We start from the raw sequence: 24,200 nt of genomic DNA, 5'->3' as shown, positions 1-24,200 counted from the left end.
CAGGAGTCCCGGGTTCGATTCCCAGCCAGGGCACACAGGAGAAGTGCCCATCTGCTTCTCCACCCCTCCCCCTCTTCTTCCTCTCTGTCTCTCTCTTCCCCTCCCGCAGCCAAGGCTCCATTGGAGCAAAGTTGGCCCAGGCCCTGGGGATGGCTCTGGTTGTAACAGAGCAACGCCCCAGATGGGCAGAGCATCGCCCCTGGTGGGCGTGCCGGGTGGATCCCAGCCGGGCGCATGCGGGAGTCTGTCTGACTGCCTCTCCGTTTCCAACTTCAGAAAAATACAAAAAAAAAAAAAAAAAAAAAGAAACACGAGTTTCAAGTAGAACTTGTCCTAAACAATTAACATACCAGCATACAAAAAATTCTCATTGTCAGGAAAGAGATAATTCATTTTCTCTGCACGCAAAGGATTTATTTTATTGCCTACTCCACCACTACTGTGTTGACACCACACAACTCCACAAAGAACAAACTGAGAGGAAAAATTATTCAACCAACAAGTGTTATCTCCTAGCCAAGTACATTAGTAATACAGCCTGCATTCCAAAATAGTGGTATACAAGTTAATTTTGATCATGCTTCTATTGACATGTTTGCATAATAATGAAGCATTTGGCGTAACAGGAAAAGCAAACTGATTTATGAGCTGATGATAACTGATACTTGAAAAATAACCCTTGTAGCAGTGATTAAAAATTTTGCCTTGAAACTTGCTCCATTGTTTAGATGAACATCTCATCTGATGTTTCATTTAAAAGAAACCCAAATCCAACCTCCCCAATGCTAGGGCATCCAGCTGAATATACTACACTGGAATACTTACCTAGAGCTGTAAAATCTGAACCAGATTTGAATAGAGCTGAAGCAAGGAGCTGAAACTGTAAAAGAAAAACAGAAGCAAATTAGCTGGGTAAGCACATTAAAGAAAAACAAGTTTTCTACTTTTGACCATTCATTAGCCACTGTATATGTCTCTGCACTGAAATCTATTTACTGAATAGTGGCAAGAACACCACATTTAGATGAAAGAATATGCTGACTTTTCTACTGGATGGCTCAGCATTTTTCAAATACAGGTCCAAGTCCTGGAATTATTTTATTTTAAAAATGTATTGAAATACATATTTATTAACAAACAACTGATCAACCGAAATAACGAAGAAAATTATTCATTAAGGCGTCTATCACATATGGATAGATTGGGGCCCTCAACAGTTACCGAATTCTTAGTACATATGCATTCTCATTTCAAAAATAAATACATGCTACAGTAAAATGCCTGTCTTGCTGTGTAACTTACACTCTGAGGGAAAAAATAGCATAATTATTATGAATAGGCTATTCCTAAATTGCCAGTTAGAGTGGGATTCCAAGATCATGTACAATTACATTGTTACATAATTATGAAGGCTCAAAGGCCTTTTTCACACTGACATGACATTATAAATACTGATTAGATTTTCAGGCTAGTCAGTTAGTTTAAAACAGACACAGCAACTGAACAATGACAAAATAAAATAAGACAAAACTGGTAATTTAACAAATTGGTAATAAAAAACTACAGGAGAACTATTTATATTTGTCTTGAATGAGGATACTGGGAAACAGGCAAGTTGAAGGAGAGAAGAACTGGCCAGTGAGCAGAGTCTCAATGGAGTTACGTGGCACATCACAAGGCCTGAGCAGCTGATAGCTCTGATTCTTCAGGATGTATTTTAAAATTTCAGGTATCAAACCACACAAATATTTTTCATAGATGCCCTTTTATGAGATTTAGAAAATTTCCTTTTATTTCTAGTTTGCTAAGAATTTTTATCATGACTGGGTTTTAAATTTGTCAACTGCTCCTTCACTAATTGAGACAATCAATGGTTTTTCTCTTTCATCCTGTCAATGTGGTGAATGACTGATGTTCAAATGTGAAACCTACCTGTATTCCTAGGATAAACCCCCACTTGGTCAATGTGCAGTAACCTTTTCATATATTAAATTAGCTAAAATTTTTTAAGAATTTTGCATCTACATTCATAAGGGGTATTGGTCTGTAAATTTTTTGCTTGTAATATATTTGTTGGGTTTTAATATCAGTTAAGCTGCTTCATAAAAGAATATTAGAAAAGTGTTCTGTCTTCCTCTGGTTTCTGAGAGTCTATGTGTAAAACTGGTGTTTTTCGTAACTTAGTTGATAGAATTTACTGATAGAACCACTGAGGTGCAGAGTTTTCATCGTTAGAAAATTTTCAATTACTAATTCAATCTCTGTAATTGACATGGGTTCCTTGATATTTTCTAATTCTTCTTGTATGTGCTTTGTGTCTTTTATTTATTTTTTTTATTTATTCATTTTAGAGAGGAGAGGGAGAGACAGAGAGAGAGAGAGAGAGAGAGAGAGAGAGAGAGAGAGGAGAGACAGAGAGAGAGAAGGGGGGGAGGAGCTGGAAGCATCAACTCCCATATGTGCCTTGACCAGGCAAGCCCAGGGTTTTGAACCGGCGACCTCAGCATTTCCAGGTCGATGCTTTATCCACTGCGCCACCACTGGTCAGGCCAGCTTTGTGTCTTTTAAGGAACTTGTCCATTTCATCAAGTTGCTGAATTTGCTGACAAAGTTATTCATAATATTTCCTTATACCTTTTTCATGTATGTAGGGTACATACTGATTTCATATATGTAGGGTATGTACTGATTTCATGTGTGTAGGGTATGTACTGATTTCTCCTTTTCATTTGTTATATTGATCATTTATGTCTTGCTTTATTTTCCTGATAAGTCTTTCCAGGGTTACCGATTTTATTCACCTTTTCAAAAAACCAACATTTCACTTTTTAAATCTTTTCTATTGTTTATCCCTATTTCACTAATTTCCTATCTTCTACTTATTTGAGGGTTAATATACTTCTCTTTTCTAAAGTCAAAGGTTTGTGGCTCTCCATACAGAATGATGGGAAGAAAAGTGTCACCTAAGTAGTGTGGTAACAGGTGGAAGTGATATGTACAGACCTAGGACTTTAACAGGTACCAAGTGATAGTATGTATAACGTCTGAATAAATCCAGACTTCTTTTCCAAACTCAGACTTGAATACCCAACTCTCACTTCAACATCTCAAGCTGGCTGTTTCATAAACATTTCAAACTGAACACATCCAACAATAAACTCCTGATCCCAGTCAGAAGTGCCCCACCCATCACTACAAACCAGGTCTACTCAGAGCCTTCTCATTTGGTTGATAATAACTATCTGCTCAGGTCAAAATCTTGGGAATCATTTCTTTCATCCATCATAAAATCGTTAGTTCTACCTTTAATTGTACTCAGAAGCCAATCTATCTCACTTCTCCTATTTCTACTACCACTACTTGGGTCTGAGCTCCAGTAACTCCTTGCTTAGATTTCTACAATCTGCCTCCTAGGTCTCTCTGCCTGAATCTTCATTCTCTCTCTTTAGTCTATTCTCAATACAATAGTCAGTGACCTAATTAGAACATAAAGCAGATCGTACCACTGCTCTGCACAATACCCTGAACTAGTTCCTTATTCATTCAGAGTAAAAGCCTAAGTCTTAGCAAAGTCCTACTAAATCATTCACAATCCAATCTCCAATCCCTGCTCTTACTTCTCCGACCTCATCTTTAACTGCTCTTACCCATCTCACCTCTACTCCAGCCATATGGCCTCCTTGCTGTTCTCCTAAACAAAGCCAGAATGCACTAGGCCTTGGGTCTCTGATCTAGCCCTCCGTCTGCCAGGAATTACCTTCCCTAAATTATTATCTTAGGTCATTTCTTCATATTCTTCAAGTCTTTGTGAAAATCTCATTTCTAAATGAGGTCTATTATAATCATCCTATTTAATACTGCAATTGCCCACTTCTCACCCCTTATCATTAGAGAATCTTCTCTGGTAGAACTGATTTAGGCATCTTTTTCTCGGGCCTTTTCCTAGGAAAAATGTCATTTTCATAAGGTCTAGTAAGCTCACCACTTAATACCTGCTCACCACTTTAATATCAGTTTCTCTGATATTAAAACCCAACAAATATATTAAAAATTAGAACCCATGTTTAGAACTAATTTAGAACCCATGTTCTGGAGACTGGCCAAAAGCAAAGAACCATTATTGGATATATAAGAGTAGTCCACAACCATTTCCCCAATAATAGGAAGACTAATGATCACCATCATGATAATGTCATCAACAAACACAATTTTACTTCTCCCTTTGAAATATGATGATAACTACCACCTAAAAAAAATAAAAATCTAAAACCACTTTTTGGTTGCTGATATAATAATTTAATACAGTGAAATTTTTATAAAACGTACATAGAGAACAAAAACGAGGGGGAAGTAATTAATAGCAATGAGGCCTTTTGTGATAAGTGAAATTAAAAGTGAAGATCTTATATCTTACTAAAAATACTATAAGTATATATATTGAAACTGTCACCAAGGGATTTCTTTCCCTATAATAAAATTCATTCACACATTTTTAAAAATTGATTTTAGAAAGAGGAAGGGAGAGAAGGAGAAAAAGATAGGAACATCAATCTATTCCTATACGTGCCTTGACTGGCGACTGGAACAGCGACCTCTGTGCTTCAGGATGATGCTCTAACCCACCAAGCTATCCAGACAGGGCAATCCATTCACACATTTTTTAAACAAAATAATAACCTTACAGACCATTAATTCTCAATATCAGGATGTTTTCAGCTTTGTTACACAAGAGCAGACAGAGGAAAGAAAATGCTAGGGTAGGTTATTGTTTTGAAAAAGTTCCTGAAGGATTCTGATGCTGACATAAACATGCCCAACATTCTACCTAAGTTCCACTATGGCTAAACAACTGGTAGAGAAAATTTTTAAGAAACAGAATGGAAATCTGTGGCATAAAAAATCATAATTTGAGACAAATAAGGAAAGGAGACAAAGAGAAACCCACTACCCAAATTTTTTAAATTGCTCTGTTTGAATTTGAGATGCCTCCCTGTCCTGGTTTTCCCATTAGCTTAGCATTAAGAACAAACTGTCCATTTTCTTTGGCCTACTTGCAGCTCACACAGCTGAAATTATTTACTTAGCAATATTTTGTTTTAGACTGGTTTTAAGAAATAAGAGAAAAATTAATGTTCCCAGGTTATAGCCATTTCAGACTATGGAGAAAACACATGGAAATCTATTCATAACTTCCAAATGCATGTTCTAATAACATGAACATTAATGGAATCTTTACAACTATGTTCAGTTATAAACGGTAACAGATTAAATCAAATATATTCTTCTTCTTGGCAAAACTGTGATAACTGCCCCTGTTTCAAACAGTATCATGAACTGACTGAGGCTCAAGGAAAGAGAACTGTCTCCCTTCAGGAGGTTCTAAAGGTCCTGATGATTCTCCACTTAGTGAAGGCTTATGAGCAAGATGGAGACACAGGACCTATCTTCATAGTAGGCAACTAGGAAGAGTATCTCTTTGTTTTGGTGCCAAGGACAGTCAGGCTGTACTGTCCTTGAACCTGGTGCCTAAAAGTGACTCAATATTCAATCTGAAAACTGTCAATGCTGAACAGAGGAAAGCATTGCTTGGTGTTGCCATTATAAAGCCAAGGCAGAGCACCACCTAACAGGGAACCAGCATAAGTGCTAGAACTACATATAACCAGCACTGTTTCTATGAGCAGAAGGTAAAATGAACTGTGGTTCAGATGTTGCTAGATCACAAATAAGGACAGTTGGCAAAAGGAAAAAGTGACAAAAGGAATTTCAAAAGTTAGTAGGAAAACAGGCTGTAAAACCATGAAACTTGTTGCAAGTATACTCATACAAATAATATTAAACTTTCTGTTTCCATCCGTGTCATGTAACAAAAAAACCAAAAAATAATGATCTGCTACTAATTTCTCAAACTTAGGGACTACTGATGAGTGAGGTCAGCAGCCTAGAGTCAAACTATCCTGCTGGAACATTCACAAGGCTACATATCAAGGTAGCAAGGACTCTACTACCAACCTCTCCTCACCTCCCTACAGAAAAGGGGAGTTTTCTTTTGTCTCTTAAATGGTCTTGAAGTATCAACAGAAAAGGTTATACTGAGCCACTATGTAATCCTTGAGTAAAAGAAACATGGGACTATGGAAGTAAAAACTTCTATTTCCTGCTCAATACACAAAACTAATGGCCAAGTTAAAACTATACCTGAGAATCCTGTTCTAAACGGATCAAAGGTTTTTTGTGTGACCTGAATGTTATATCACGTAAAAATAAACCTAATCAATTTTTATTTCATCTGCTTTGTGCCCTTTTTAATGTTATTGGTGTCATACTTTCCTTTAAACATCTAAGAGCAGAATCAGCAAATAAAAGTTGGAAAGCCTTATTTTTAAAAAGCTCAATTTCTGAAGCTTTACCACCTTTACCTCTTTTGTCTCTTCTGGGTCTGAATGATCCACAGTTATATAAAGATCGTTTTGTAAATATTTCAGAGCACTAAGAGGATCCATCTGGGCCTTTTCTTCAAACCTAGAAAACATAAAGAAGAATAATTGTCTGGAGTTATAAGAAAGCATCAAAAATGTCTTTTAGATCTGAAGTGGGACATTCTGTCCATGAGGAGTTAGTGTGGATCTCTAAAAAAACCTGCATTAGGGAACCCAGAAACAAGAACACTGCCAGGCCAACAGGCAGATGCAGGGTCCCTGAGATGTAATTTAGTGGTAATGCCATGTAGTCACAGGTAGCTGTGTTGCTAGAAAGTAGGTGAGAGAACTTCCTCCCCTACCCTTAAAACTGTAAGCTAAGATAAAATCAACCACAAAACACATCCAATATTTTACATAAACTGCAAAAAAAAAAAAAAAAAAAAGCCAAATGTGTTTTATAAAAAACAAGTAGAGATAAAATAAATAAAAATACTTGGTTAGATCTGGGTAATACAATCCTCCCAACCCCCACTGGAGGTGCTTAACAGACACTTTAGAAACAGAAATGAGTACAGTTTCTTTTAATGAGTATTATTAACAATAATTAGACTTTTTTTTTTTTTCCTTAAGCTGGAAACGGGGAGAGACAGCCAGACAGACTCCAGCATGCGCCTGACCAGGATCCACCCGGCACGCCCACCAGGGGCTACGCTCTGCCCATCAGGAGGTGATGCTCTGCCCCTCCGGGGCGTCGCTCTGCCGCGACCAGAGCCACTCTAGCGCCTGGGGCAGAGGCCAAGGAGCCATCCCCAGCGCCCGGGCCATCTTTGCTCCAATGGAGCCTTGGCTGCGGGAGGGGAAGAGAGAGACAGAGAGGAAGGAGGGGGTGGGGGGTGGAGAAGCAAATGGGCACTTCTCCTATGTGCCCTGGCCGGGAATCGAACCCGGGTCCCCTGCACGCCAGGTCGACACTCTACCGCTGAGCCAACCGGCCAGGGCCTGATTAGACATTTTTAATGCAAATATTTCCATGCCTCAGTCAATAACAATAACAGAACTGGAGCAACTTGTCAAACATTTGTCATGTGCTAGACACTGTGTCAGTATATATCACTTTGTCCTCACAATAACTCTAGGATGATGGTAAGTTTCACTGTCATTTAAAAAAAAACAGATGAGAAATTGAGGCCCCGAGAATGAAGTTGACCAAGATAAGAGCTAGAAGTGGGAGAAGCAGAATCTAACAGGTGTATCTGATTCCAAACCTAAAAAGCAAAGAATGAGTTCTCTTTAAAAAATGTCTGTTTAGGACTCTTTATATAAGTAACACAATGTCCTTTTGTTTTAGCATCATTATATGCAAATTTATTTATAATAAATTTGTACATTTTTCAAATGTACAGAGAGAAAAAAAGAAGACATTTAATTTCATTTGGGAAATGAAAATAATGAGCTTTTCACAGTGGTGTTCAGGCTGACAGCCTCAAAAATATCCCGTCTTTAGAGCTAATCTCAGTGATAGGGTTACTTGTTTTTAAGGCAGGAGAAAAGATTAGCACAATATTACAACTCTTGTTCACCAGACAGTTACATGATTGTCGGCCAGCCTTCCAACTCTCGAGGAGAGAGTTCCTTACGCAGAGGTCATGTTACTCGACCATCTTGTCCACAATGAATTAGACCAAATTTTGGCACCTGAGCCAAAAGCAACTGTCTCAAGCTTGATTAGTAGTTTATAAAGTGGCTTGGCAGAATTATTTCCAATAGAGATACTCTAAGAGACTAGGAATATGAGATACACAGGACATGTGAGAGGCAGACAAAACACAGAAGGTAGTAGACAAGAGCATGAGATGATAGGTTCCGTCCTTTCCTTTCTTCCTATCAACTGAAGTGAGAGACTGTCTATCTATCTATCTATCTATCTATCTATCTATCTATCTATCTATCAATGGTCTGTCATCTAACCTGTCTATGTATGTTATGAGGTTGAGGGAAAGCCAAATCAAGAGTAACCAGCAGAACAGGAGAAGCAGAAAAAGACAGGCTCAATGATAAGAAATGCTACTACAGTAGCTCCTAGTTACTAGAATTGGTCCAGCATCCTAAACAATTCTCCACTGGGCCTCACTGTTCAAATGCCTTCCTTCCTGGATATTCTCACAATAAATTCTCTTTCAGTGAGGTCTCCTAAGTAGGTCTTTCTCCTCCACAACCTGAAGGAAACTGACTGAACACACCCACCCTCCTACAGAGTCCAGTAAAGAGAACAATTTTCCTGGAAGTTTTCTCTCTTGTTTTTCTAAGATTTTTATTTTTGACCTGAAAAAGTTTATCACTAGACTTGTGTCTGCACTCTAGAATTGTATTTCAGCCAACAATTCTGTCCTGTAAAAGGAACAGAAATTAACCCTGTTAAATTTTTTTTCTTTCCCCTTTTCTATCCCCTAATTGTCTACAAGTTTGAAAACTTGAATGTTATATAAAAAAAAATAGTGGCACTTTATTTACTGAATCATGTGGCACCATTAAGAATCAAGAGATACTTTCTTGGCATACAATATACTTCTCTCCCTCCAAATTTATACTTTAATGAAACAGAATAAACAACTGTTTCCCATGAGAACAACAACAAAAATAGTAAGGCAGCCCAGCAGTGCAGGGGAGGTTTCTGTATAATGAAAGACCTGGTATCTAATTTAATATGAAATCTGAATTAAAAAGGTAAAGTGCATGTTCTACCCAATTCATAGAAAGCAACTTCTACCTGCTCTGCCTGCAATGTAATAATGTTCCTCAAACTCTATAATTCATCTAAGGGGTGGTGAAAAGTCTATGTGGGTTTTTAAAAAAATATTCGAAATGCATCTTTATTCTGATTCTAAATGAAAGGAATGGGAATGAGTGACACAAGGCTTCACCCTGGAATACTGGGATGCAACTGCAGAAGTCTTAGAGTTGAAATTCACTAAGGAAACAACTGCGTTCCAAACAGTTAAATGTGCACATCCAAAAAATGAAAGTATGGTTTAATCGCCACATTCATTCCAAAACCCATTTATCTCTTTCAGCACCCCAAGATCAAGCACAGGTTCCACTCAGCTCTGTACTAAGGTGGCAAACACGCTGCCCCACTGACATCACAGGACAGCTGCCATCAAACTAGACTCTGACGCCGGGCTCCAGCCTCCCCTTCTCACAAGTCGTCATCCTCACCCAGGAGCAGTGGTCTGAGCAACCTCTGGATTGTGCTCATACTGTGCTGCCCAAACCAGGCCCATGACAACCTCTGGTGAGGAAAGAGCAGGCATGGTGACAAACTCCAGGTGAGGGTTTCCAATTAGTGTTCTAGCAAGCCAGAGGAAAGGCTTTTCAAGGTTGTGGTTACTTTTGGCAAAAATGTCATAGTTCTGAAGAATCTTCTTTGGGTGAAAGAAGATTGATTTGGCCTTAACTTTCCTGTCTTCAATATCTACTCTGTTGTTACATAACACAATGGGGATGTTTTCACACACTTGTATCAGATCTCTATGCCAGTTAGGCACATTCTTGTAAGTAACTCTCAAAGTTACACCAAACATTATAATGGCACCCTGGGCTTGGATGTAAGAACCGTCGTCTCTCAGTCCACCAATTTCTCCAGGCCCACTGTGTCCCCCACGCTGAACATAGTCAGCCCTCTGCTGGTATGGAACATGAGGGGATAGGCCTCAGCACCCAGGGTGCTACACACTTCTTCTCAAATTCACTGGTCCGATGGCATTTCACAAATGCAGTTTTCCCAGTCCCACCATCACCAACCAATACAAATTTGAACTAAACTTGGGGCTCTCCATGGGCAGTCATGGCAATGTTACTTCCAGAAGCTTCTTAAGGCCCATCTGACTGAAAAAGTCTATGTTTTTACAAATGTCTAAGATGGACCTATTATTGTAATTTCAATTTAATGAACAAGATTCTTCAGATGCCCTAGAAGTCATCTTGACTGTTCTTTCTCTCATATCTATATGAAATCCATCAAGTAATTCAGCCACTGCAACCTTCAAACAAAGTGTATGCAGAACCTTCCCGTACTTTCTCGATCTCTTTTATGGAATATCTCTTCCTCTGCCTCAAATGGAGGCGGTCCTCGGATAATGCCCTACATCCCTCTGCTGTCCTCACTCTTCTGAGCAAGCTCCTTTTCCCCACTGATGACTCACACATGTCATTCAGCCCCCCCCCCCCTTTCCCCAAATGCAAACAGATGCTCTCCAGACCCTCAAGTGCACCAGACTGAACTACATTAACCTGGTGTTTCTGAGGCGGCCCCAGCTGTGTAAAAACAGCCATGAACTTTTACCCAGTTCTTCTAGAATAAAACCCAGAATTTCTTTAATTAAAAGCTAAATCTGATTGTGTTATTTTTCTACTTAAAAATCTTTCAATGCTGCCCTTCTACTTAGAGTAAAGCCAAAGGACTTTCCTGGTCTGCCCCCTTTTTCTCTCTCTGACCTTCTCTACCACTACAACCACCTCACTTCCACCACACTGTCCTCCTCAGTTTATTTCTCAATAATCCGGGCACCTTTTTAACCTCAGAGCCTTGTCTATTACCTATCTAGATCACTTATCCCCTTAAATATCGATATAATTCCTTCTCTCAAGTTTTTAGGTCTCTACTCAAATGTCATCTTTACTTACTGGTCTACTCTAATATTCTTACTTAAAAATCACATCCCCAGGCACCTGTACAAAAATAGTTCTTAACCTGATTTAGTTTTTCACATAAGACTTACTATCTAACACAAAAATTCCATATTATGTTTATTGTTAGATTCCCTTCAGTAAGAATGGAAACTTGGGAGAGAGGAAGTCCTGTCTTCTTTACTGACATACCCTCAGAAACTAGGACCATGTCTAGCACAGTGAAAGTGCTCAATAAAAATTTCTTAAGCGCATAGTTGCACTGATGTTTATAAAGACCATAATGTGGTTACTTTGGCCATTTTACACATGAGCAAAGTCATCTCCAGAAAGATTAGGTTAGAAGGCTTGCATTTCAATCCAAAGCTCAGGAATAACACTTTTTCTAATACAGCTATAAAACTAAAGGAAAAAAGTAATTAAAATCAGAAGAGCATTATGTTCCTTATTTTTATATTACTCTAATTGAAAATAATCTATATAAATGGATACACTATATAAAAGGGTTCCCCAGCGAGGACTTTTCTGGTTTAAGCTCTAAAATAAGCAGCACACTTTCTTTCCCAGAGCAGAAAATTTCAAATGTTGATTATTTACCCAACCAGACAACCTTGCAGCCTTTCACCTTCAGTCACTTTATTTCATGGCTTATTCTCATACTCACAACAGATTTTTAAAAGTGTAAATGATTTGTTACTGACCATTCTTTTACTATTGACCCACTTTCATTCCTCATTTTATGCCTTTACTGGCGTAAGTCACTAAACAATGATGTCTGTACTTAAAACATCCTATAATACATATTTCAGATTCCCTAACTGTCATTTTACCTGCCCACTGATATAAATAACTGGTTTTTTTTTGTGTGTGGCAGAGACAGAAAGACAGACAGGGACAGAGGAGAAGGGAGAGAAATGAGAAGCATCAATTCATCGTTGCAGCTCCTTAGTTCATTGATTATGTTCTCATATGTGCCTTGACTGGCAGGCTACAGCAGAGCAAGTGACCCCTTGCTCAAGCCAGAGAGCTTGGGCTCAAGCCAGAGATCTTGGGCTTGAAGCCAGCAACCTTTGGGCTCAAACCAGCGATTATGGGGTCATGCGCAAGCCAGTGACCCCACGCTCAAGCTGGTGAGCTGGCACTCAAGCCAGATGAGCCTGCACTCAAGCTGGCAACCTCAGGGTTTCGAACTTGGGTCCTCCACACCCCAGTCTAATGCTCTGTCCACTATGCTATCGCCTAGTTAGGCCTCACTGATATATTTTTAAAGGAGAAAAACAATTGCCAAATATCAAAAAGATTACCGTACTGTATTTCCCCATGTATAAGATGCACATTTTTTCAAAAAATTTGGGGTCTAAAAACTAGGTGCATCTTATATAGTGGTTGTAGATTTTTACTTGCATTTCCCGCTTTTTTGTGCTTATTTTTGTGCTCATTGTTGAAGACAGTGATTCATCATCAGACACAGATGAGAAGAAGCTAATGGAAGTTTTGACAATGATGAGGAGTTGTATAAATTTTATGATGAATAAAACTTGAGTTCAGTAACTTTATTAGTACATTTTTTTTTCAAATTTCGAACACCAAAATTATGGTGTACCTTATACATAGGAGGGTCTTATACATGGAGGCATACAGTAATACTTCTCAGGATGTCTGGGCTGTGGGAAGGAGGGCAAGTGGTAATTCACCAACTCTACCACCATCCTACAGAATATTTAGAGAGAGATGCATATAGACGTCTACAATATTAACTACAGTATCAATTAACGACAGTAATATTAACTACAGCAAATAAGCTGAGAATAATCTAAATATTCTAAGAAGAAGACTACTTAAGGGAATTGCCCATAGAGTAGAATGCTGTGCAGCCATTAGGGTTTGTACTTGTACTGATTAACATGGTAATGTTTATAATACATAATTCACTGAAAGATATCAGATTTAAAGCAATATAATCCCTATTTTTCAGTTAAACAAATAAAAATCTATGTTTACACATGTAGTTTGAAGGATATATGCCAAAATATTAAGTTATTACTTCTGAATGATGGAATGGTAAGTGATTAAATTCTTTTGGTGGGGAGAAGGAAATTATTCTTTTCTTTATTATCCATGCAATACTTTTTCAATTAAAAGCCAGAGGGAAGTGTTTATAAGTGAGTTCCAATTCTTTACTTATAACACTAAACAATCTTCTTTAACCTCTAATATGCTTTTGATTAAGAAATAAAAAGAGCTCACTCTAACATTCCGTCTACCAGCTGCTGTATCTGAGGTACAAACAGAACTCTATAATTCCTCATCTCCTTATAAAAGTAAAATTTACTATTAAGTAAAGTATCTTAAGTATTTTAACATTAAGTAAAGTACACTAAGTAGAGTACTAAGGAATAAAATTTAGCAGTGTAAAAATTAGTTGAAAGTATCTCAAGCTTAAATCTTTTAAATAAAAGAGAATTTATCTCTTGCTATTCAGTCAGTGTGAAGATTCAGACCCTTTCTCCTATAGGTTCTATAGAAAATACACTATTATTCACAGTGATGCCAAAGAAACATAACTAGCTTCTGTTACTCATTTACCTCTCAAGCAGAACTGTGAAAGCAGAGAAAGAATAAGTGAACATGATATGATAAAAGAATATTCTAATTTATACCTACACAGAAGCTTTTATATATTTATATTCTACATAAAATATATATAATAAACATATAAACACACATGTATATGCATGTGCATGTGCGTGCATGCAAGCACGCATGCATATGTGTTGGTAGCAGTGGCGATGAAATGAAGAACTCTGGAGTCAGAACACTCAGAATCAAATCCCTAAGTCTGTCACTTATGGTTGAATGACCTTAGGTGAGTTATATAACCCATTGAAAAATGCCTCCATTTCTCCTTTTATACAGTAGTGATAATAACAGGACTTACTCCATTGGCTTATTGTGAGAATAACATACAGGATCCAGCACAAAAAATTGCTCAATAAATGGTGTCTATTATCATCATTCAAGGCTAACCTTCTCCTTTCAAACTATAAATTTTTATCATCTAACACTATCAGTAAGTAACCAAAGGGGATAGACATGCTCTTCTACATTTTTTCTGTTGTTTACTCCCTGCTAAAACAAAAAAGCAAACATGACTCAGGAGACACACACATGAAAATGGCTATTTACATGACTTTGCAATTAAATGGCAAAGGTAATGACATGAAACTATAATTGTATTTAAAGTTGTATTCTGAAACATCAAGGTATAAAGACATTATTAATCAACTACACCATCACCTGCGCAAAGTTATCAACAGGTCAGGCATGTCAATAATCTAGAACTGACGAAATTTGTAGTGGTTAGGTCTTGAGTTACTTTACACAGGTTAATCAGCTTCACAAAGACTTTTCTCATAATTTTAAGAGCTGCAAAATTTCCTTGTTCTGTATTTAAAAATTTTAGCATTAATATTATCTTCACTCTGTATCTTCCTTTGAAAGAAGAAAAAATGAACATAACAGAATTTGCAAAAGTCATTATGATCTTCACAGTGTTTATACTATCATTAACTTTCAAAGACGAAGTCATGTCTTTAATACTTACTTAATACTGATAATAGCTGATAAAGTTAAATAAAAGTTTCCAGTGAATTATTTTCATACCTGTGTTTCCTTATGAGGTACTTGCAATGCCTCAGTAAGTAATCTTTTGAAGGCCTACACAACTTCAGTGACCAGAAGTCATCTAATCTCATTTTTGGGGAGCAAGATTTTCCTGGATTCCCACCAAATAAATAATGAACCTACAATAAACAAAACAAACTAGATTTTTTAAAATGCGTGCACACTTAAGAAACTATAAAAGCCAATAAAATTTATTTTGCTAGTACTATGTAACAGGTAACTTCCTTTGAATTACTAATTTTAAAAAAATCAAAACATTACAGCATTTCTACCAAAGCTTCTCTTGATTTTCCTCAAGTTTTCATTTTACTTTAAATTACTGTGGCTACTTTCTTAAATTACATTTTATATTAAAATAAGTACTATTACCACAATTCTACTGAGAAAAAAAAAATTAAACAAAAGCAATGATATTGTTAAAATAACAAAGGAAATATAAACTGAAATTGAAGTTCAGATAGACCATAGAAATCAATTATCTACCACTGCAAGTCAATTACTTCTACACTAGAAAGAGGGCAATCACAGACCTCAACAGGAAGAGAGGTCTATTCGCAAACAGGAAGTGTAACTGCTTTACAATCCGGCAGGAAGACTTTCTTTTTGTCCAGCAACAAGCTAAGCCAAAGGAAACTCCATAGCTCAGCCAATGAGAAGCTGACTTCATGTGAACCCTTACTTTCTTCCATGAACTTTCATTTTTCTCTTCTGGTAACTTCCTTGTCCCACCTTCCTTTCCAGAAAAAATTTCTATCTTATACAGCCCTCAGAATATCTCTCTGCTTGCTAGATGAGATGTTGCCAAGTTCATAAATCGTTTAATAAAAGCCAACCAGATCTTCAAATTCACTCAGTTAAATTTTATTAACAGTAAAAAGCTAATCCAATATATAGACTGCTTAGGGCAATGAATAACAGGGAATATAAGTTAATCAAGTGTTAATTGTAAAAGGAATACAATGATGATTTCACTATTATACATTAATTTGTTTTAGTGATATTCTGTACTTATACAAAGTGTTAAGCATTTTCTGAAACTCTAAAAACATTTATATTCAATAGTGTAATAAAATAGCAATATTATTGCTATCCTCTGGATGGAAATTTATTTACCCTTTAATTTGGGAGAAAGGGCTTTTATCCACTCCTAAGGTATCTTTTACCTAAAGATCTCAAATGATACCAAATTTAAATAATCACCTGTAGGTTAAAAGGAACGAATACAGGTTCTGTCCTTAATTTACTATAGTCTGAGCCCAATCCCTAAGCTCCATGTAAAGTTTAAGGGAGAAATAGTTAAGAAACCATTCTGAATGCTGACACTAAAACTTCAGAAAGCTGGATTCTTCGGAAGGCAGATTAAAAAGATATCACTCATAGATATGAAAACTAAAGATAAAAAGACTTCTTACACAATGAAAATCTAAAATCAGGAAGTTATGTATACCTTTTTATATCATGGGACAACCAAATGCTGAAAACTGCACAACTTTTACTTGAATACTCATATTGTAGAAACAACAGGCCATGCTATGTATCTATCTGTGGAGTTACGAAGCAGTCACTGACCACTTTCAAAAGAGAAAAGTGCCAGGAATTATGGACTATGCAAAAATGAATCTAAAATGGGTGAAAAATAATACGGAATGTTTGCTACATATTCTTTTAAATGTCTATTATGTATTATAACCTTTTGCTCAAATCCACTTAAAATAATCAGAAACAGATATATTCTGGGATTCTTTCAGATGGTAGGAAAATTTACAGGTCAATACACTTAGCATACCTTGTGTAACTCATCATACACAAGCTGATGGGCGAATCTTGGACAGGGTTCTTCCTCCTGAAGACTTTTACTTGGATTATCCTTTGCAGCTTGATCATTTTTATAGACACAAGACCTGTAAGACATTGCTTTTAAGGCATGCTATCCTATAATCAGCAGTACACATAAGGTTAATACAATTGTAAAGAGCAAAATCAATTACATATCTAATTACCAACAAAACAATTATACATTTGTTTACATCAAATCTTAAAAGTTCTGACCCCTGGCCGGTTGGCTCAGTGGATAGCACAGGGGTCGGGAACCTTTTGGCTGAGAGAGCCACGAACACCACATATTTTAAAATGTAATTCCATGAGAGCCATACAATGACCCGTGTACATTACACATTATCCAATAAAAATTTGGTGTTGTCCTGGAGGACAGCTGTGATTGGCTCCAGCCACCCACAACCATGAACATTAGCGATAGGAAATGAATGGATTGTAATACGTGAGAATGTTTTATATTTTTAACATTATTTTTTTTATTAAAGATTTGTCTCTGAGCCAGATACAGCCATCAAAAGAGCCACATCTGTCTCGCAAGCCATAGGTTTTCGACCTCTGGGATAGAGCATCAGCTTGGCATGCGGCCGTCTTGAGTTTAATTTCCAGTAAGGGCACACATGAGAAGCAACCATCTACTTCTCTTCCCCTCCCTCTCCCCCCTTCTCTCTGTAATTTTCTCTCGCAGCCAGTGGCTTAGTTGGTTCAAGTGTCGGCCCCAGGTGCTGAGGATGGCTTGGTTAGTCTGAACATCAGCCTCAGACACTAAGGATGTCTTGGTTGATTTGAGCATTGGCCCAAGATGGGGGTTGTCAGGTAGACCCCGGTTGGGGAACATGTGGGAGTCTATCTCCCCCTTCTCACTTAAAAAGAAAATTAAATCACAAATAGCATTTATGAAGGCTCAAACCAAAGATTAAAAGATCTAATAAGCCATCTATTCACAATAATAACTACAGTAGAGTGTTTTCATTTTCACTGTAAATAATATCAGACTTAGAAAATAATAAATTCTTTAGTTGCTGAGCACCCTCCATTACTGAATGAAAGAAGTTCTCTGTAGTGTCTCTGTTCTGTAGAATATTCACTTATACAGTAATCACAGAATGTTAGAGATGGATCCTCTAGGCTGGTGTTTTCCAAAACAAAATAGACAACACCAATTCTGTGAGGTACTCTGTAATAAAAAGGTCTTGGCTTAAAAATGGAAATATCAATAATAACGCCCCTCACCTGCTCTAGTCAAACCATTTTGTTTTCGTTGTTATTGTTATTCCATGTTCCACTTTATTTATGCATTTATTGGTTATTTCTTGTATGTGCCCTGAACGGGGATTGAGCCCACAACCTTGGTGTACTGGGACAGTGCTCTAACCTACAGACCTAACTCACCAGGGCAATGTAAAAACTAAGAACTGCGAATGTTAAAAAAACATTGTTCTCAAGTTCATATACTTACTTAGTAGTGAAACCTAGACTAAAATATAATTTTCTTGACTTCTAGACCAGGACCATCTACAAACTGAACAATTCAAATATAAAATCCATTCACTGAATGTAATTGCATATATGGGCACTTTTTGACTTTTTCCTCCAATATCAGCATTTAAATGTATGACATCTCAAATTAACACAAGCTTCCAGTTCTCTCCTCTTTTTTTTTTTTTTTTTTTTTTTGTATTTTTCTGAAGCTAGAAACGGGGAGACAGACAGACTCCCGTATGCGCCCAACCGGGATCTACCCAGCATGCCCACCAGGGGGCGACGCTCTGCCCACCAGGGGGCGATGCTCTGCCCATCTGGGGCGTCGCTCTGTCGCGACCAGAGCCACTCTAGTGCCTGGGGCAGAGGCCAAGGAGGCATCCCCAGCGCTCGGGCCATCTTTGCTCCAATGGAGCCTCGGCTGCGGGAGGGGAAGAGAGAGAGAGAGAGGAAGGAGAGGGGGAGGGGTGGATTAGCAGATGGACGCTTCTCCTGTGTGCCCTGGCCGGGAATCGAACCGGGGACTTCTGCATGCCAGGCCGACACTCTACCACTGAGCCAACTGGCCAGGGCCCAGTTCTCTCCTCTTTTGAATAAACCAATGACCTCAAGTAAATGTTACCTTGGAATTGCAGCACAGACTAGAGCTCCTTACCAACTATTCCTGACTATGTCATAAATCCAGAATGAATTTCTGACATTCTCTTCCCTCTTTTCCTTGTCTTTGCTGAGTCCTGATAAGACATGTATTTCATTCAGTTCTGGATCAATGGTTGCTCTCTGGGTGAATCCTGTCATTGGAACTATAAAATGAAAGGAAAAATAAGACAATATTTAGATTAGATAACAGATTAGTATTACTCTGTTAAAGATTAATACATCCTTACCCAGCATTTATTTTCTAACATACAACATAACTTTTATATTAAACAATAAACATGGTTTATTGCCTTCTTCCCACTCTAGAATATAAGCTCTACAAGGGTCGAGGCTGTTTGGATCACTCTTTTGTTCCTACTGCCTAAATGTTGCCTGGTATATAAAAATTATCAACTATTTGTTGACAGAATAAAGACATGGTAACTACAAGGATGGGGCTGGAAAGAGACAGAAGGAGGAATGTAAAGTCATTTTGACTGAGGAAAAGGGCAATAACTTAACTGCTTTATTATATGGGTCAGCTCTTTTTTTTTTTTTTTTTTTTTTTTGGTATCTTTCCGAAGCTGAAAACGGGGAGAGACAGTCAGACAGACTCCTGCGTACACCCGACCGGGATCCACCCGGCACACCCACCAGGGGCGAAGCTCTGCCCACCAGGGGGTGATGCTCTGCCCCTCCGGGGCGTCGCTCTGCCGCGACCAGAGCCACTCTAGCGCCTGGGGCAGAGGCCAAGGAGCCATCCCCAGCGCCCAGGCCATCCTTGCTCCAATGGAGCCTCGGCTGCGGGAGGGGAAGAGAGAGACAGAGAGGAAGAAGGGGGGGTGGAGAAGCAAACGGGCGCTTCTCCTATGTGCCCTGGCCGGGAATCGAACCTGGGTCCCCCGCACGCCAGGCCGACGCTCTACCGCTGAGCCAATCGGCCAGGGCCGATCAGCTCTAATTTAATAGCAGAGAGAAAATATTCAAATCTTGACCTGGAAAAACAAAATGTAACAAAAACCAGAACAAATTTGTTTAATATGGTCAGAGTCATTTAAAATATTTGTTTATGATGCACATTGATGATGTTATTTCTAAGAAAAAAAGAAAACATTTTGGTATATAATATGCCCCGAATGTTTTCCTAAGTGGACTGAACTCACAGAGTAACATTTTATATTTTTAAGAAACCATTAAATGAATGATGGTCATTCTGCATTACCCAGAAATTTGTAAAACACTGATATGGCAAATGCAAACTGTTCTTATCACTGTTGTTTGGAAATATTAGTTAAAATATAATTTTATGGTTGGCAATGTAATTGCCATGTATCTGAAAAAATGTTTCAACATTATATTTCTTATAGAAGAATCATCATATGCTCAAAAAACTAAACAAACAATGGAGTAATAACTTTAAAATTGTGAGTAATATAAAAAGATATGGAACTAAAGTTCTATTTCCAGTTAAACTAGCAAACCCAACGAGGCAAAATGAAATTTTTGGATCAGGAGAAATATGGAAGTTTGTATCAATGACTGCATATGAAAAAAATTCTTAGAGGAGCTATTTCAACAAAACAAACAAAAAAGGAATCCAAGAAGAATGACATGGGATATAAGAAACAGCGGCAGTGACATAGGGCAGGACAAGATAGCCTGCAAGAAAATTAAGACCCATTAGATCTGGAGCCTTGTATAACACCTTCTGAAATGAAAAAGTTTTAATAATACAGAGAATTTTCTTCCCTCAAAGTCTAATCACAATTCTTAGATTTCTATCATGCCTCATTTCTCCTCCCACACTATGTTTTTATTGCTTAGAATTTTGGTCCTAGTGTTTTACTTTGTGCATTAAGTTTTCTTAAGATAATTCCACTACCATGTACCACTGGACCTCGGTCCAGCACCTCTTCGATGACATTTTTTAAGGTGAAACTGACCAGAAAGGCCCTGACCCCTCCATAAGCTTATTTGGATGAACAAGCATATTAAAGGACACACCTGGAAAGCTGATGAATATTCTATTAAGATCCTCCCTGAGACCACCCATAAAACTCCCACTTAGAAAACAGAAAAAATTCTAAGACAAAAGACCTAGTGCACGCTGAGCACACCTGCTCCTTCCCTTTTCTCTCCTCAGGCGTGTACTGTATCTTTCTTTTCTTTCTCCTAAGCTCTGAGGGGCCCCATGAGACTTGCAATTAGGGGAGCAGTGGGCAGTGGCAGCTCGTCCCAGGCTAACCCCCTGAACCTGTCTCCAAGGGCCCTTCTTCTGCCTCTTAAGTTGTTTCCTGAGTCCACACAGCCCAGCTGGCTCACTTCTGCATCTGTGACTGTTTCTAAACAGCCAAGGAAGCCTTACCTAGCTAGGCTAGACTCTTCCTCCTGTCTCCAAAGGGCCATGGCAACTCCACCTAGGCTCACTCCTGTTGCTGCGATCTCGCCCCTTGTAACTTAAACCCTTCCTTTGTTTCACTGTGCCCCAGCTTTAATAAATGTCCTCTCAAAATCACCTGGACTTGTGTCATGAAATCTTTTTTGTATGAAGTCAAGAACCCACATGGTCCAGACTGTGCCAGGGAAGACCCACCTTGGTCCCAGTCCCCTTCTGGTGACAGCCACTTCGCATCTATTTTCATTAATTCTTAGTTCCAGTAGGGTTTGTGCACTGTCATAAGCTGTTCTTTGGATTCTGGCACTAGCAGTATAGGTTACTCATGCTAGTTTCTACAGTGAAGGAACAATAACTGACTCAAATTAGTTTAGGAGAGAGAGAGCCTTCTGTCTTATTTAAATAAGTTCTGAAGGCTTCTGCCTCTCCTTATTTTACCAGAGTTGATTCTGGGGAGGAAAATCACCAGCCTATGTTAGTTTGCTACTTTGTCAGAAATACTTTTCATTTTATAGCACTTTACATTGTTTGAATTCTATTTTATTAATCATGCACACTGCATTACTCCTATAATAATTTCATAAAAATAAAAACTGGTAGAAAAAAATGGTACTATCAAAAACCATAAAGACCTGAAGATTAAAACTAAGAAAGAAACTTTCATTCTAACAGGTTGTAAGTACTAGTATGTCTTCTGAATTAATTTTCTTCCCAAGAAGAAAACAGGCTATCTTTTCAATTTAATAGTTTCTAATGGGTGGTAGCAGGGGGAGGGAGAAAGGATAGGAGATTTGCAACATACAGTATTTTAAAAGCTTTTAGATTCAACTGCCAAAAAGCTTGATTAAATGCCAGGAATCTTAACCAGTCTTTATAAAATGACTCACAAGGAGAAATTAATCAAACAGATCAGTAAACAAGATCATATGTTAATGACAAACACACTTTGAAAGGACACTTGTCTGAGAAAATAGAGTAAGAATGATACAACAAACAACTATTACTGCCAATCTATTTTTACAGTCTTTCCAGGAAATTACAATGCTACTCCTTTAATTCTATGTTTTTCTTTAGCATCTTTAACACTTGAAATAAGACAGCTAAAAGAGAAATCAAATAATATTTTATCTGATGGCTTGAATCACATTTTTTTTCATTCTTTCTAAGTTTTTAAAAATTGATTTTAGAGAGGAAGGGGGAAACATCGATCTGTTGCTCCACTTATTGATGCATTCACTGGTTGATTCTTATGTGTGCCCCGACCGGGGATAGAACTAATTATTTTTCTTTGGTTTCCCCAATAGGGGGAGAGTTACCAGAATTTGTAACATAAAGAAACCTTAAGTGCAGGATAAAATATTAACAGAGCCCTGTCCAGGTAGCTCAATTGGTTAGAATGTTGTCCCAATATGTTAAGGTTGTGGGTTTGATCCCTAGTCAGGGCAAACATAAGAATCAACCAGTGAATGTGTAAATAAGTGGAACAACAAATCAATGTTTCTCTATCCACCCCCCAAAAAATCAATAAATAAAAATAATTTTTTAATGACAGAAATATTTTTAATTCTGTCATTTTAATTCCCAAGAAAAATATAAAGATTGCATTAATTCATAAACAAAGCCTGACCAGGTGGTGGCGCAGTGGATAGAGCATCGGACTGGGATGCGGAAGGACCCAGGGTCGCCAGCTTGAGCGCGGGCTCATCTGGCTTGAGCGAAAAGCTCACCAGCTTGGACCCAAGGTTGCTGGCTCCAGCAAGGGGTTACTCGGTCTGCTGAAGGCCCGCGGTCAAGGCACATATGAGAAAGCAATCAATGAACAACTAAGAAGTCGCAACGCGCAATGAAAAACTAATGATTGATGCTTCTCATCTCTCTCCGTTCCTGTCTGTCTGTCCCTGTCTATCTCTGCCTCTGTAAAAAAATAAAATAAAATAAAATAAAAAAAATAAAATAAAAATTCATAAACAAACCTGAACTCTATTATTGTTTCATGATCCAAAGGACATAGTCATTATGAACTACTTTAATATGTGAAAAAAAAATTTCTGAACTGTTACAAGAATATAAAATTTAATAAAAATGGCTTTTTAAAAATTCTGTTAGGATATGTTCAGCTTCAAATAACAGAAAACCTGCAAAACAGTGGATTAATAATTAATCATTAATTAATTAGCTCATAAAACAAAATTTTTCAAGTAGTTCCAGGATGATTTTAGCAATTCAACCTACTCATTATGTTAGGCTAACATCACTACAATTCTCTGGACCTTCCTCTCATTTTTTTAAAGTTGCCAATATCACCTCTAAGCATTACTTCCTTGGGGAGGATATTTTTCCAAATGTCTTTTTTTAAACTGAATTTACTGGGTGACATTGGTTAATAACATTATATAGGTTTCAGGTATACAATTCTATAATATATCAATTATTTGTATATTATATTGTGTGTTCACCACAAGTTCAAATGTCTTCTCGGAGACTTTGTCTCGTTGGACAGAACTGTGACACATGGAAGGAAGGGGAAGTGAAATAATCCGGCAAAGGAACAATGAGTGCTTGAGACTAATCATGATTCACCCCCTGCAGCTGGACAACTCGCCATTGAACAAATCATGGTTTGATCAAGAAGAAAGGCCAATGGCAATCAACAGTGTCACATTCTTATCTTATAAATTTGAGACATTTTAAATGTTAAATGAGACACTATTAAGCTGTAGCAATAACTATAGTTTAAAACCTCCATTATTTTACCTAAATCTGGGTTTCTATCACTCATTATTTATTTTTTGTAAAATTCCAACTAGCTTTTGACACTCAGCACATTTATTGATCTCAGTTATATTAAGCTACAAAGAATTTAACTCTTTGAATAGATTAACTATAATTTGTTTACCTGGTTACCAAGTAATGGACAATTACAATTGTTTCCAGATTTTTTATTCTCACAAATACTGCAAAAAATATCTCTATATAATTTATTTTTACTCATCTGTACAAGTATATGAGTAGGAAAAATTCCTGGAAATAAAATGCTTAGCCAAGAGTATATGCAGTTT

General features: G+C 37.7%; 1 protein-coding gene and 1 pseudogene across 4 annotated transcripts in view; both read right to left on the bottom strand.

Annotated features, from left to right (window-relative positions):
- MKLN1 (muskelin 1) overlaps positions 1–24,200 on the bottom strand; it is a 328,173-nt gene that overhangs the window by 10,056 nt on the left and 293,917 nt on the right. For all 4 annotated transcript variants that reach the window (XM_066262318.1, XM_066262317.1, XM_066262316.1 and 1 more), the window contains 5 exons: positions 18,763–18,910; positions 16,579–16,693; positions 14,772–14,911; positions 6,420–6,522; positions 826–880 (listed from right to left, as the gene is read on the bottom strand). In XM_066262318.1, coding sequence (XP_066118415.1) covers positions 826–880; positions 6,420–6,522; positions 14,772–14,911; positions 16,579–16,693; positions 18,763–18,910 — 561 coding nt within the window. The remainder of the gene's footprint in view (positions 1–825; positions 881–6,419; positions 6,523–14,771; positions 14,912–16,578; positions 16,694–18,762; positions 18,911–24,200) is intronic.
- LOC136323428 (GTP-binding nuclear protein Ran-like) lies at positions 9,619–10,268 on the bottom strand (annotated as a pseudogene).

This window comes from Saccopteryx bilineata, chromosome 2 (genome assembly GCF_036850765.1).
Source record: "Saccopteryx bilineata isolate mSacBil1 chromosome 2, mSacBil1_pri_phased_curated, whole genome shotgun sequence".
Lineage (NCBI taxonomy): Eukaryota > Metazoa > Chordata > Mammalia > Chiroptera > Emballonuridae > Saccopteryx > Saccopteryx bilineata.
Note: the sequence above shows the minus strand (reverse complement) of the source record. Positions and strands in the feature narration are given on the sequence as shown.